Here is a 15,045-nt window from a genome sequence, read left to right on the forward strand (position 1 = left end):
GTGTCATTTGAAGCTTGTGTTTCCTTATTTATTTTCATTTTGTATGATCTGTCCATTCGTGAAACTGGGGTGTTAAAGTCCCCTACTATGAATGTGTTACTGTTGATTTCCCCTTTTATGGCTGTTAGTATTTGCCTTATGTATTGAGGTGCTCCTATGTTGGGTGCATAAATATTTACAATTGTTATATCTTCTTCTTGGATCGATCCCTTGATCATTATGTAGTGTCCTTCTTTGTCTCTTCTAATAGTCTTTGTTTTAAAGTCTATTTTGTCTGATACGAGAAATGTTACTCCAGCTTTCTTTTCGTTCCATTTACATGGAATATCTTTTTCCATCCCCTCACTTTCAGTCTGTATGTGTCCCTAGGTCTGAGGTGGGTCTCTTGTCGACAGCATATATATGGGTCTTGTTTTTGTATCCATTCAGCCAGTCTGTGTCTTTTGGTGGGAGCATTTAATCCATTTACATTTAAGGTAATTATCAATATGTATGTTCCTATTCCCGTTTTCTTAATTGTTTTGGGTTTGTTATTGTAGGTCTTTTCCTTCTCTTGTGTTTCCTGCCTAGAGAAGTTCCTTTAGCAGTTGTTGTAGAGCTGGTTTGGTGGTGCTGAACGCTCTCAGCTTTCGCTTGTCTGTAAAGGTTTTAATTTCTCTGTCAAATCTGAATGAGATCCTTGCTGGGTAGAGTAATCTTGGTTGCAGGTTTTTCTCCTTCATGACTTTAAATATGTCCTGCCAGTCCCTTCTGGCTTGCGGAGTTTCTGCTGAAAGATCAGCTGTTAATCTTATTGGGATTCCCTTGTGTGTTATTTGTTGTTTTTCCCTTGCTGCTTTTAATATGTTTTCTTTGTATTTAATTTTTGACAGTTTGATTAATATGTGTTGGCATGTTTCTCCTTGGATTTATCCTGTATGGGACTCTCTGTGATTCCTGGATTTGGTTAACTATTTCCTTTCCAATATTAGGGAAGTTTTCAACTATAATCTCTTCAAATATTTTCTCAGTCCCTTTCTTTTTCTTTTCTTCTTCTGGGACCCGTATAATTCGAATGTTGGTGCATTTATTGTTGTCCCAGAGGTCTCTGAGACTCTCCTCGGTTCTTTTCATTCTTTATTCTGCTCTGCAGTAGTTATTCCTACTATTTTATCTTCCAGGTCACTTATCCGTTCTTCTGCCTCAGTTATTCTGCTATTGATCCCATCTACAGTATTTTTCATTTCATTTGTTGTGTTGGTTATCATTGCTTGTTTCCTCTTTAGTTCTTCTAGGTCCTTGTTAAATGTTTCTTTCATTTTGTCTATTCTATTTCCAAGATTCTGGATCATCTTTACTATCGTTATTCTGAATTCTTTTTCAGGTAGACTGCCAATTTCCTCTTCATTTGTTAGGTGTGATGGATTTTCATCTTGCTCCTTCATCTGTTGTGTGTTTTTGTGTCTTCTCATTTTGCTTATGTTACTGTGTTTGGGGTCTCCTTTTAGCAGGCCGCAGGTTCGTAGTTCCCGTTGTTTTTGGTGTCTGTCCCCAGTCGCTAAAGTTGGTTCAGTGGGTTGTGTAGGCTTCCTGGTAGTGGGGACTAGTGCCTGTGTTCTGGTGGATGAGGCTGGATTTTGCCTTTCTGATAGGCAGGTCCACGTCTGGTGGTGTGTTTTGGGGTGTCTGTGGCCTTATGATTTTAGGCAGCCTCTTTGCTAATGGGTGGGATTGTGTTCCTGTCTTGCTAGTTGTTTGGCATAGGGTGTCCAGCACTAGCTTGCTGGTCGTTGAGTGAAGCTGGGTGCTGGTGTTGAGATGGAAATCTCTGGGAGATTTTCGCCATTTGAATATTATGTGGAGGTGGGAGGTCTCTTGTGGACCAGTGTCGTGAAGTTGGCTCTCCCACCTCAGAGGCAGAGCACTGACTCCTGGCTGCAGCACCAAGAGCCTTTCAACCACACGGCTCAGAATAAGAGGGAGAAAAAGTAGAAAGAAAGAAAGAGGATAAAGTAAAATAAAATAAAGTTAGATAAAATAAAGTTATTAAAATAAAAAATAATAAGAAAAATTTTTTTAAAAGTAAAAAACAAAACAAAACAAAAAAACGGACGGACAGAACCCTAGGACAAATGGTGAAAGCAAAGCTATACAGACAAAATCTCACACAGAAGCATACTCATATACACTCACAAAAAGAGGAAAAGGGGAAAAAATAATATTTCTTGCTCCCAAAGTCCACCTCCTCAATTTGGGATGATTCGTTGTCTATTCAGGTATTCCAGAATTTCAGGGTACATCAAATTGATTGTGGAGATTTAATCTGCTGGTCCTGAGGCCGCTGGGAGAGATTGCCCTTTCTCTTGTTTGTTCGCACAGCTCCAGGGGTTCAGCTTTGGATTTGGCCCCGCCTCTGCGTGTAGGTTGCCGGAGGGCGTCTGTTCTTCGCTCAGACAGGACTGGGTTAAAGGAGCCGCTGTTTCGGGGGCTCTGGCTCACTCAGGCCACGGGGAGGGAGGGGCATGGAGTGCAGGGCGAAGCCTGCGGCGGCAGAGGCCGGCGTGATGTTGCACCAGCCTGAGGCACTCTGTGCGTTCTCCTGGGGAAGTTGTCCCTGGATCCTGGGACCCTGGCTGTGGCCGGCTGCTCGGGCTCCCGGGAGGGGAGGTGTGGATAATGCCCTGTGCTCGCACACAGGCTTCTTGGTGGCGGCAGCAGCAGCCTTAGCGTCTCATACCCATCTCTGGAGTCTGCGCTGTTATCCGTGGCTTGCGCCGGTCTCCGGAGCTCCTTTAAGTAGCGCTTTTAATCCCCTCTCCTTGCGCACCAAGAAACAAAGAGGGAAGAAAAAGTGTTTTGACTCTTTGGCAGGTCCAGACTTTTCCTCGGACTCCCTCCCGGCTAGCCGTGGTGCACTACCCCCTTCAGGCTGTGTTCACGCCGCCAGCCCCAGTCCTCTCCCTGCGCTCCGACCGAAGCCCAAGCCTCAGCTCCCAGTCCCGCCCACCGTGGTGGGTGAGCAGACAAGCCTCTCGGGCTGGTGAGTGCTGGTCGGCACCGATCCTCTGTGCAGGCATCTCTCGTCTTTGCCCTCCGCATCCCTGTGGCTGCACTCTCCTCCGTGGCTCCGAAGCTTCCCCCTCTGCCACCCTCAGTCTCCGCTCATGAAGGGGTTTCTAGTGTGTGGAAACCTTGCCTCCTTCACAGCTCCCTCCCACCGGTGCAGGTCCCGTCCCTATTCTTTTGTCTCTGTTTTGTCTTTTGCCCTACCCAGGTACGTGGGGAGTTTCTTGCCTTTTGGGAGGTCTGAGGTCTTCTGCCAGCGTTCAGTGGGTGTTCTGTAGGAGTTGTTCCATGTGTAGATGTATGTCTGATGTATCTGTGGGGAGGAAGGTGATCTCTGCGTCTTAGTCTTCCGCCATCTTCCCCCTCAACTCACAAAAGATGTGTTGTGAGGTACCCGTGGACATTGGTAGAGATGCTCAGGAGTCAATTATATGTATTAGGTTTCCTCCACTACAGCATTCGTATGAAACCTTTGGTAATCTGAAATGGTGTAAAGTGAAGAAGCTGTTACCTTAGGACAGATCTTGTTAACTGATGTGCAAAATAAATTGAGAAAAGCGCGTATGCTCAAAGACACAGTTCAAAGCTGTGGTGGCTTGATATTGAGATTCTGAGTATAGTTCCTGGGGAAGGAGTTTGCTGGTGCCACTCTAGATGCTAGTGGTGTGCGCTGCCTCTGTAATGTTTCACTGCAAAACAAGTGGTGAATGCTGTTTTCACCTTTTTGTTGTAAGAGTGAATATTCTCTTCACATTTATTTTGGTTAGGGAAACAGATCTTTTGTAAAAGTGAAGTGGCCTAAAGCTAACTTTTGAAAAGCAAGGGATACCTGCATATGAAAGTACAATTCAGAAGTCTGTGTTCTAAGGACTTTGCAAATTTTTATTGTGTTGCAGTTGCCAAATGTAAGCTGGTAGGTTTCCTCTTGTTTAGTATGATGTCTTACACATGAGCTGTGAATTTGGTATTTTGTGAGGTGGAGTACAGAGTAGTCTGCCTATCAGGTAAAGGAAACCTCTCACTGAAAATTTTATTTGTATATATTTGTTTCTGAAGTTTTTAAAAGATTGAAACATGATTTATATTTGCTAGGGTGCTTATATATTTTCTGCCTTAGAAGCTGGTAGTTTTCTACTTTTTGAATTTTTCACATATTCCATTCCTGTGAATATTGTGCATTTTTGTATAGATATCTTAGTCTTTAACTTTTTTTAACCAAAATGTTAGATCATAACATACAAACAGAAAAGTTCTATACATTTACATACAGAATAGCAAAGAAATAGAAACACCTGTGTATTCCTCACACAAGCCAAGAAACAGGACAGTGTCAACATTGCTGGTCTCCTGTGTGTTCCTTTTCCATCACAGTCTTTTCCCTCCCTCATTGGAAGAAACTGCTCTTCTTAGGCTTGTGGTAATCATTTTCTTGCTTTTGGTTTACTGCTTACACAGATACTTTCTCAGCTGTGCAAGCAGATAATTTTTTTGAGTAAATAATAAGATTCCACAGTTAATTTAACTTGTGAATGTCACATGTTCATTAAAAATGTGTTCATTTATTCACCCAGTAATCTGTTTGCTTGTTCTTTGCCTGCTTTTTGGTAGCTGCTTTTATATGTGTGTTTCTCATTGTGAATCTATATTCACTGATAATATAGTGATGGTGATAATGGCTAATATTTATTGAATGGTTTTAAATGTAAGGCACTCTTCTGAGTGTTTTACGTGTAGCAGCTAACTTAATCTTCATAATAACCCTATAAGTCAATAACAATATCCTCATTTTCCATATGACGAAACAGCCAGTCCTATACAGGTTTTGTAACTTGGCCAAGATCACACACCTATTATGTGGAATTTGAACCCAGCTAGTTTAAACTCTACAGCTTGCATTGATAACTACCGTGTTCAGATTTTCTTCTTTCTTGGATTACGTGAAACAAGAAATTTGTGGAATTTTCAGTATTTATAAACCTAAGAAAAGTATTTTGAATTCTTAAAAGAGGTTAATTTTGAATTCTTCCAAGAAATATTTTATTTAAAATTCTTGGTTTGTTGTGATGACATTTATTTGTTTCTGTAGTCCAAGTTATCAAAAAGTGCCCTAAATTTTATCTTAGGTATCTAAATGCATATTAAACTAATAATTTTACAAAGTTTGTAGTGGATTCTGAAATTTGGAAAGCAGATTTGATTGGTGTGCTTTAAGTAAGTTCATGATAGTATTGACTTAATGTAAAAAACTAGTAAATGCAGTGAGAAAAAGAGCTTGTATTATTTATTTTTGTTGTGATAAATGATGTCGTAGTACTTTACTCACATTATAAAATGACATATAAATAAAAATTCGGTTAGTAAGTTTCTTGTGCTGCTGCTTGATATTAATAAGCATTCTGATAATTCATTTTTGTTTTGCTACTTGAAAGCACTCACTGTTTTAGAAACTAAATTATTTCTTATTAATATAACTTTAAATATTATTGTAACTTTTAGTCTTTTTTATTTAAGAAGTTATTGCAAATGTTTTTATGGATCTAAAGTAGATAGCTGAAAACAACAGGAATATTTTAGAGACATAGAGATAAAATTGAAACTATTTAGTTATTGGATTGAGGAAAAGGATGAGAGACAGGCATCATGGTTCATTACCCTTTTGAATCCAGATGTCTTGGGAGAGTGTTGGTGTTAATTTAGGGGAATGTTGGAGTAGAAGCATTTGTGTTTCCTAAATTATTCTATTTAAGGATTAATTTTCTAGTTCCTGGGTTAGTGCTACTTTTTTTCTTTAAAGGATGGGTTTTATACAGAGACTCAGACTCATAAGGTATAAGTTAAATACAAGCAAACTTTAATGAGAACCATTGGGGAAAGAAAGTAGGTGAATTTCTAGTAAAAGAAGACATGTAGGGATATATAGTTCTCACGAATGAAAGTAGAGTTCCTTGTGCACTGGCACAGATGGTTGGTGGAGTTGTTTTTGTAGCTTGCAGATTCCTCTTCACATAGGGAGAAGAATCATTTTCTATTAATAGGTATAAAGGTATGGGCAGATGTAGGCAGTACAGGTTCTTTTACCTCTGGCTCTCCTGGAGAGACTGGCAAGTCCTTCATTTTAATTAGGCTAACTTGATATTGTCTTGACTCTTAATAAGAATAGGCAAACATTCAGGGGTCTGGAGTGACCAAACTTATTGAGGGTGAGCACAAGTAAATACCTTGCTGAAAAGATGTAGCTAAAAGCCAGTCACAGTTTTACATTTTAGATAAGCTACTGGCATTATATTCAAGTTGCATTATCTGAAAAAAAGAATAGAAGCCTCTAGACTTCTATTGTTTTAGAGACAATCTGATGTCTAAAAGAAGGGTTTTCTTGTAAATTGACATTTTTTAAAGAAGCCTGATAGCCTCTATAGGACTCAAAGCAGGATATTTTCCTTGTCTTTGAATATTTTGATTTGCAACCAGAGTCCTTCTGGTTATCTTCAAGCTACCTCATCCTAACGGGTAACTCTAGAAATGTCTGGTTTAGCTATGGAAAGTAGCATTTTTTTATGTTAATGGTATGTTATTTATACCTAATTTATAATGTGACTCTTATTTATGTATATCATAAAATATGTTTAAGATTAACTTTGTATGTTTTATTTGTGACATTTAAGTCTGTGTGTAGTCATCTTGTTAAGAATATATGAGGACTTCCCTGGTGGCGCAGTGGTTAAGAATCTGCCTGCCAATGCAGGGGACACAGGTTCGAGCCCTGGTCTGGGAAGATCCCACATGCCACAGAGCAACTAAGCCCATGCGCCACAACTGAGCCTGTGCTCTAGAGCCCGCGAGCCACAACTGCTGAGCCTGCGTGCCAGAACTACTGAAGGCTGTGCGCCTAGAACCCATATTCCACAACAAGAGAATCAACCGCAATGAGAAGCCCGCGCACTGCAACGAGGAGTAGCCCCCGCTCACTGCAACTAGAGAAAGCCTGCGTGCAGCACAGAAGACCCAACGCAGCCAAAAATAAATAAATAAATTAAAAAAATTTTTTAAAAAAAAGAATATATGAATAATAAATTTAATTATTTTTTTCGTCTCTGCTACTGTGACTAGAGATTGAACTGGACTCCTTTGTTTGAAATGAAGGATATGTATTTTTGAAAAAGTTACTAAAAGGTGTAGATACAGAATTTTTGTTTAACTGGGCCTTCCTAGATTCTAAAGGTAGTAAATGCTGGAAAGGTTTACTTCCCTATTTTTTTTTGAATAAACATAAGACTTAAGTAAAATTTACTGTATGTTATCACTTAAAATGGTGAATTTGTATATTAAAATCAAATCTCAAAGGTGTGGACAGGTTAGATAAGAAGAAATACCTGTAGGTAGTGCTAAGATTTTCTTTAGAAGACATCCTTCGTTCCTCGTGGACATATGGGCAGATAAGGGATTGGGGAAATTGGATTCCACCCTGTGGAGCATGGCCATAATGATTTTATTCTGGAAAAAGTTCAAAGCGAGTAATACCTATTGTTTACTTCCATGGTCATTAGAAAACTCTCGAGGCACCTTTGAACATGTAGCTTTAAGCAATCAATTTTTCCGTGTAACTTCAAAGATAAAATAGTAAAATGCAACTTCTTCGAGAGTCTGCTTTCCCAGTCAACCTAATAGTATTGTGTATAGAATTATTAGGTATAGGCCAATTAGGTTTTAGAGAATAATATTTAAGAATGACCATTTCAATTTATAGCACATCTTATAACATTAAATAGATAACAGGAATCAATTGTTTTTCAAATCAACTGTTTTTTGTTGATAATACCTTCTCATCTACATAAAGAAAAATATAGATCAGCAGGGTTCTGTGTATCCAGTTGATGTAGAATTGGTTTTAAGGCATTAAGCTCTAAGCTAAAAAGATAAGAGAAATATTAAAATATATATTTGGTATATCTGATTGATGCTTACCTATTAATATAATTTTGGCTTCTTGTAGGTTCTGCAAATCAACAAGACTTTTCTTCAGGGAAAAGTGAAGATTTGGGAACACTTCAGGAAAAGTCTACCAAAAGCCTTGTTATAGGTCCTCTTGATTTTCGCTTGGATAGCAGTGCAGTACATAGAATTTTAAAAATGATTGTTTGTGCCTTGGAACATGAATACGAACCATATAGTAGACTAAAACCAGGTTTGTTTTTGGCTTAATTTTGAATCTCTTGCCAGTTGATCTGAATGACTGTATAATCCAATTTGTTGTATTTTGCTAACTTAACGTTTTTAGTATGTTTTGCCTATCTGATTTTCATATATTTACTTGTTAATTTAAAGAGTAAACTTACATGTGGAAGTTATAGGAGAGGTTGGTATTCCAAAACTATTTGCATAAGTATGTGCTTTTTTTGCCAGCATTTGTCAGTATTTTATTTTATTTTATTTTTTTAACATCTTTATTGGAGTATAATTGCTTTACAATGGTGTGTTAGTTTCTGCTTTATAACAAAGTGAATCAGTTATACATATACATATGTTCCCATATCTCTTCCCTTTAGTGTTTCCCTCCCTCCCACCCTCCCTATCCCACCACTCCAGGTGGTCACAAAGCACTGAGCTGATCTCCCTGTGCTATGCGGCTGCTTCCCACTAGCTACCTACCTTACGTTTGGTAGTGTATATATGTCCATGCCTCTCTCTTGCTTTGTCACACCTTACCCTTCCCCCTCCCCATATCCTCAAGTCCATTCTCTAGTAGGTCTAGTAGGACACAGTCTTTATTCCTGTCTTACCCCTAGGTTCTTCATGACAGTTTTTTTTTTTCCTTAAATTCCATATATATACGTTAGCATACGGTATTTGTCTCTCTCCTTCTGACTTATTTCACTCTGTATGACAGACTCTAGGTCTGTCCACCTCATTACAAATAGCTCAATCTCGTTTCTTTTTATGGCTGAGTAATATTCCATTGTATATATGTGCCACATCTTCTTTATCCATTCATCCGATGATGGACACTTAGGTTGTTTCCATCTCTGGGCTATTGAAAATAGAGCTGCAATGAACATTTTGGTACATGACTGTTTTTGAATTATGGTTTTCTCAGGGTATATGCCCAGCAGTGAGATTGCTGGGTCATATGGTAGTTCTATTTGTAGTTTTTTAAGGAACCTCCATACTGTTCTCCAGAGTGGCTGTATCAATTTACATTCCAACCAACAGTGCAAGAGGGTTCCCTTTTCTCCACACCCTCTCCAGCATTTATTGTTTCTAGATTTTTTGATGATGGCCATTCTGACTGGTGTGAGATGATATCTCATTGTAGTTTTGATTTGCATTTCTCTAATGATTAGTGATGTTGAGCATTCTTTCATGTGTTTGTTGGCAGTCTGTATATCTTCTTTGGAGAAATGTCTGTTTAGGTCTTCTGCCCATTTTTGAGATAGGGTTGTTTGTTTTTTTGTTATTAAGCTGCATGAGCTGTTTATAAATTTGGGAGATTAATCCTTTGTCAGTTGCTTCATTTTCAAATATTTTCTCCCATTCTGAGGGTTGTCTTTTGGTCTTGTTTATGGTTTCCTTTGCTGTGCAAAAGCTTTGAAGTTTCATTAGGTCCCATTTGTTTATTTTTGTTTTTATTTCCATTTCTCTAGGAGGTGGGTCAAAAAGGATCTTGCTGTGATTTATGTCATAGAGTGTCCTGCCTATGTTTTCCTCTAAGAGTTTGATAGTTTCTGGCCTTACATTTAGGTCTTTAATCCATTTTGAGCTTATTTTTGTGTATGGTGTTAGGGAGTGATCTAATCTCATACTTTTACATGTACCTGTCCAGTTTTCCCAGCACCACTTATTGAAGAGGCTGTCCTTTCTCCACTGTACATTCCTGCCTCCTTTATCAAAGATAAGGTGACCATATGTGCGTAGGTTTATCTCCGGGCTTTCTACCCTGTTCCATTGATCTATCTTTCTGTTTTTGTGCCAATACCATACTGTCTTGATTACTGTAGCTTTGTAGTACAGTCTGAAGTCAGGGAGCCTGATTCTTCCAGCTCCGTTTTTTGTTCTCAAGATTGCTTTAGCTATTCGGGGTCTTTTGTGTTTCCATATAAATTGTGAAGTTTTTTGTTCTACTTCTGTGAAAAATGCCAGTGGTAGTTTGATAGGAATTGCATTGAATCTGTAGATTGCTTTGGGTAGTAGAGTCATTTTCACAATGTTGATTCTTCCAATCCAAGAACATGGTATATCTCTCCATCTATTTGTATCATCTTTAATTTCTTTCATCAGTGTCTTGTAATTTTTTGCATACAGGTCTTTTGTCTCCTTAGGTAGGTTTATTCCTAGATATTTTATTCTTTTTGTTGCAATGGTAAATGGGAGAATTTTCTTGATTTCAGATTTTTCATCATTAGTGTATAGGAGTGCCAGAGATTTCTGTGCATTAATTTTGTATCCTGCTACTTTACCAGATTCATTGATTAGCTCTAGTAGTTTTCTTTAGGATTCTCTATGTATAGTATAATGTCATCTGCAAACAGTGACAGCTTTACTTCTTTTCCGATTTGGATTCCTTTTATTTCCTTTTCTTCTCTGACTGCTGTGGCTAAAACTTCCAAAACTATGTTGAATAAGAGTGGTGAGAGTGGGCAACCTTGTCTTGTTCCTGATCTTAGTGGCAATGCTTTCAGTTTGAGGACGATGTTGGCTGTGGGTTTGTCATATATGGCCTTTATTATGTTGAGGAAAGTTTCCTCTATGCCTACTTTCTGCAGGGTTTTTATCATAAATGGGTGTTGAATTTTATCGAAAGCTTTCTCTGCATCTATTGAGATGATCATATGGTTTTTCTCATTCAATTTGTTAATATGGTGTATCACGTTGATTGATTTGCGTAATTTGAAGCATCCTTGCGTTCCTGGAATAAACCCCACTTGATCATGGTGTATGATCCTTTTAATGTGCTGTTGGATTCTGTTTGCTAGTATTTGTTGAGGATTTTTGCATCTATGTTCATCAGTGATATTGGCCTGTAGTTTTCTTTCTTTGTGACATCCTTGTCTGGTTTTGGTATCAGGGTGATGGTGGCCTCATAGAATGAGTTTGGGAGTGTTCCTCCCTCTGCTATATTTTGGAAGGGTTTGAGAAGGATAGGTGTTAGCTCTTCTCTACATGTTTGATAGAATTCGCCTGTGAAGCCATCTGGTCCTGGGCTTTTGTTTGTTGGAAGATTTTTAATCACAGTTTCAGTTTCATTGCTTGTGATTGGTCTTTTCATATTTTCTATTTCTTCCTGATTCAGTCTTGACAGGTTGTGCATTTCTAAGAATGTGTCCATTTCTTCCAGGTTGTCCATTTTATTGGCATAGAGTTGCTTGTAGTAATCTCTCATGATCTTTTGTATTTCTGCAGTGTCAGTTTTTACTTTTCATTTCTAATTCTATTGATTTGAGTCTTCTCCCTTTTTTTCTTAATGAGTCTGGCTAATGGTTTATTAATTTTGTTTATCTTCTCAAAGAACCAGCTTTTAGTTTTATTGATCTTTGCTATTTTTTCCTTCATTTCTTTTTCATTTATTTCTGATCTGATATTTATGATTTCTTTCCTTCTGCTAACTTGGGGGTGTTTTTGTTCTTCTTTCTCTAATTGATTTAGGTGCAAGGTTAGGTTGTTTATTCAAGATGTTTCCTGTTTCTTAAGGTAGGATTTTATTGCTATAAACTTCCCTCTTAGAACTGCTTTTGCTGCATCCTATAGGTTTTGGGTCATCGTGTCTGCATTGTCATTTGTTTCTAGCTATTTTTTGATTTCCTCTTTGATTTCTTCAGTGATCACTTCGTTATTAAGTAGTGTATTGTTTAGCCTCCATGTGTTTGTATTTTTTACAGATGTTTTCCAGTAATTGATACCTAGTCTCATAGCATTGTGGTCAGTAACGATACTTGATACAATTTCAGTTTTCTTAAGTTTACCAAGGCTTGATTTGTGACCCAAGATATGATGTATCCTGGAGAATGTTCCATGAGCACTTGAGAAAAATGTGTATTCTGTTGTTTTTGGATGGAATGTCCTATAAATATCAGTTAAGTCCATCTTGTTTAATGTGTCATTTAAAACTTGTGTTTCCTTATTTATTTTCATTTTGGATAATGTGTCCATTGGTGAAAGTGGGGTGTTAAAGTCCCCTACTATGAATGTGTTACTGTCGATTTTCCCTTTTATGGCTGTTAGAATTTGCCTTATGTATTGAGGTGCTCCTATGTTGGGTGCATAAATATTTACAATTGTTATATCTTCTTCTTGGATCGATCCCTTGATCATTATGTAGTGTCCTTCTTTGTCTCTTCCAATAGTCTTTATTTTAAAGTCTATTTTGTCTGATATGAGAATTGCTACTCCAGCTTTCTTTTGGTTTCCATTTACATAAAATATCTTTTTCCATCTGCTTACTTTCAGTCTGTATGTGTCTCTAGGTCTGAAGCGGGTCTCTTGTAGACAGCAAATATATGGGTCTTGTTTTTGTGTCTACTCAGCCAATCTGTGTCTTCTGGTGGAAGCATTTATTCCATTTACATTTAAGGTAATTATCGATATGTATGTTCCTATTCCCATTTTCTTGATTGTTTTGGGTTCGTTATTGTAGGTCTTTTCCTTCTCTTGTGTTTCTTGCCTAGAGAAGTTCCTTTAGCAGTTGTTGTAGAGCTGGTTTGGTGGTGCTGAACTCTCTCAGCTTTTGCTTCTCTGTAAAGGTTTTAATTTCTCTGTCAAATCTGAATGAGATCCTTGCTAGGTAGAGTAATCTTGGTTGCAGGTTTTTCTCCTTCATCACTTTAAATATGTCCTGCCAGTCCCTTCTGGCTCGCAGAGTTTCTGCTGAAAGATCAGCTGTTAACCTTATGGGGATTCCCTTGTGTGTATTTGTTGTTTTTCCCTTGCTGCTTTTAATATGTCTTCTTTGTATTTAATTTTTGACAGTTTGATTAATATGTGTCTTGGCGTATTTCTCCTTGGATTTATCCTGTATGGGACCCTCTGTGCTTCCTGGACTTGATTAACTATTTCCTTTCCCATATTCGGGAAGTTTTCAACTATAATCTCTTCAAATATTTTATCAGTCCCTTTCTTTTTCTCTTCTTCTTATGGAACCCCTATAATTCGAATGTCGGTGCGTTTAATGTTGCCCCAGAGGTCTCTGAGACTGTCCTCATTTCTTTTCATTCTTTTTTCTTTTTTCTGCTCTGCAGTAGTTATTTCCACTATTTTATCTTCCAGGTCACTTATCTGTTCTTCTGCCTCTGTTATTCTGCTATTGATCCCATCTACAGTATTTTTCATTTCATTTATTGTGTTGGTTATCATTGCTTGTTTCCTCTTTAGTTCTTTTAGGTCCTTGTTAAACGTTTCTTGCATTTTCTCTATTCTATTTCCATGATTTTGGATCATCTGTACTATCATTATTCTGAATTCTTTTTCAGGTAGACTGCCTATTTCCTCTTCATTTTTTAGGTCTGGTGGGTTTTTATCTTGCTCCTTCATCTGCTGTGTGTTTTTCTGTTTCTGTTGTCTCATTTTGCTTATCTTACTGTGTTTGGGGTCTCCTTTTTGCAGGCTGCAGGTTCGTAGTTCCCGTTGTTTTTGGTTTCTCTCCCCAGTCGCTAAGGTTGGTTCAGTGGGCTCTGTAGGCTTCCTGATGGAGGGGACTAGGGCCTGTGTTCTGGTGGATGAGGCTGGATTTTGTCTTTCTGGTGGGCAGGTCCACGTCTGGTGGTGTGTTTTGGGGTGTCTGTGGCCTTATTATGATTTTAGGCAGCCTCTTTGCTAATGGGTGGGATTGTGTTCCTGTCTTGCTAGTTGTTTGGCATAGGGTGTCCAGCACTGTAGCTTGCTGGTCGTTGAGTGAAGCTGGGTGCTGGTGTTGAGATGGAAATCTCTGGGAGATTTTCGCCATTTGAATATTATGTGGAGGTGGGAGGTCTCTTGTGGACCAGTGTCGTGAAGTTGGCTCTCCCACCTCAGAGGCAGAGCACTGACTCCTGGCTGCAGCACCAAGAGCCTTTCATCCACACGGCTCAGAAGAAAAGGGAGAAAAAGTAGAAAGAAAGAATTAGTAGAAGTAGAAAGAAAGCAAGCAAGAAGGAAAGAAAGAAAGAAGGAAGGGACGGAGGGAGGGAGGGACGGAGGGAGGGAGGGACGGAGGAAGGAAGGAAGGAGGGAAGGAAGCAAAAAAAGAAAGAAAGAAGATAAAGTAAAATAAGATAAAATATAATAAAGTTATTAAAATAAAAAAATAGTTATTAAGAGAAAAGAAAAAACGGATGGATAGAACCCTAGGACAATGGTGGAAGCCAAGCTATACACACAAAATCTCACACAGAAGCATACACATACACATACACACTCACAAAAAGAGGAAAAGGGGAAAAAATCATAAATCTTGCTCTCAAAGTTCACCTCCTCAATTTGGGATGATTCGTTGTCTAAAGGAGGGAAGGAAGGAAAGAAAGATTGAAAATTAAGATAAAATAAAGTTATTAAAATAAAAAGTAATTATTAAGAAAAAAATTAAAAAAGAAAAGAAAAAAATCGGATGGATAGAACCCTTGGACAAATGGTGGAAGCAAAGCTATACAGACAAAATCTCACACAGAAGCATACTCATACTCACTCACAAAAAGAGGAAAAGGGGAAAAAATCATAAATCTTGCTCTCAAAGTCCACCTCCTCAATTTGGTATGATTCGTGTCTATTCAGGTATCCCACAGATGCAGATACATGAAGTTGATTGTGGAGCTTTAATCTGCTGCTTCTGAGGCTGTTGGGGGAGATTTCCCTTTCTCCTCTTTGTTCTCACAGCTCCCAGGGACTCAGCTTTGGATTTGGCTCTGCCTCTGCGTGTAGGTCGCCGGAGGGCGTCTGTTTTTCACTCAGATAGGACGGGGTTAAAGGAGCCGCTGATTCGGGGGCTCTGGCTCACTCAGGCCGGGGGGAGGGAGGAGTGCGGGGCGGGCCTGTGGCGGC

At 38.6% G+C, this 15,045-nt stretch overlaps 1 protein-coding gene across 14 annotated transcripts in view; it reads left to right on the forward strand.

Annotated features, from left to right (window-relative positions):
- Nucleotides 1-15,045, forward strand: part of VPS13B (vacuolar protein sorting 13 homolog B) — an 802,268-nt gene that overhangs the window by 85,027 nt on the left and 702,196 nt on the right. For all 14 annotated transcript variants that reach the window (XM_049700204.1, XM_033438214.2, XM_049700207.1 and 11 more), the window contains exon 13: nucleotides 8,036-8,227. In XM_049700204.1, coding sequence (XP_049556161.1) covers nucleotides 8,036-8,227 — 192 coding nt within the window. The remainder of the gene's footprint in view (nucleotides 1-8,035; nucleotides 8,228-15,045) is intronic.

This window comes from Orcinus orca, chromosome 17 (assembly GCF_937001465.1).
Source record: "Orcinus orca chromosome 17, mOrcOrc1.1, whole genome shotgun sequence".
In the NCBI taxonomy this organism is placed as follows: domain Eukaryota; kingdom Metazoa; phylum Chordata; class Mammalia; order Artiodactyla; family Delphinidae; genus Orcinus; species Orcinus orca.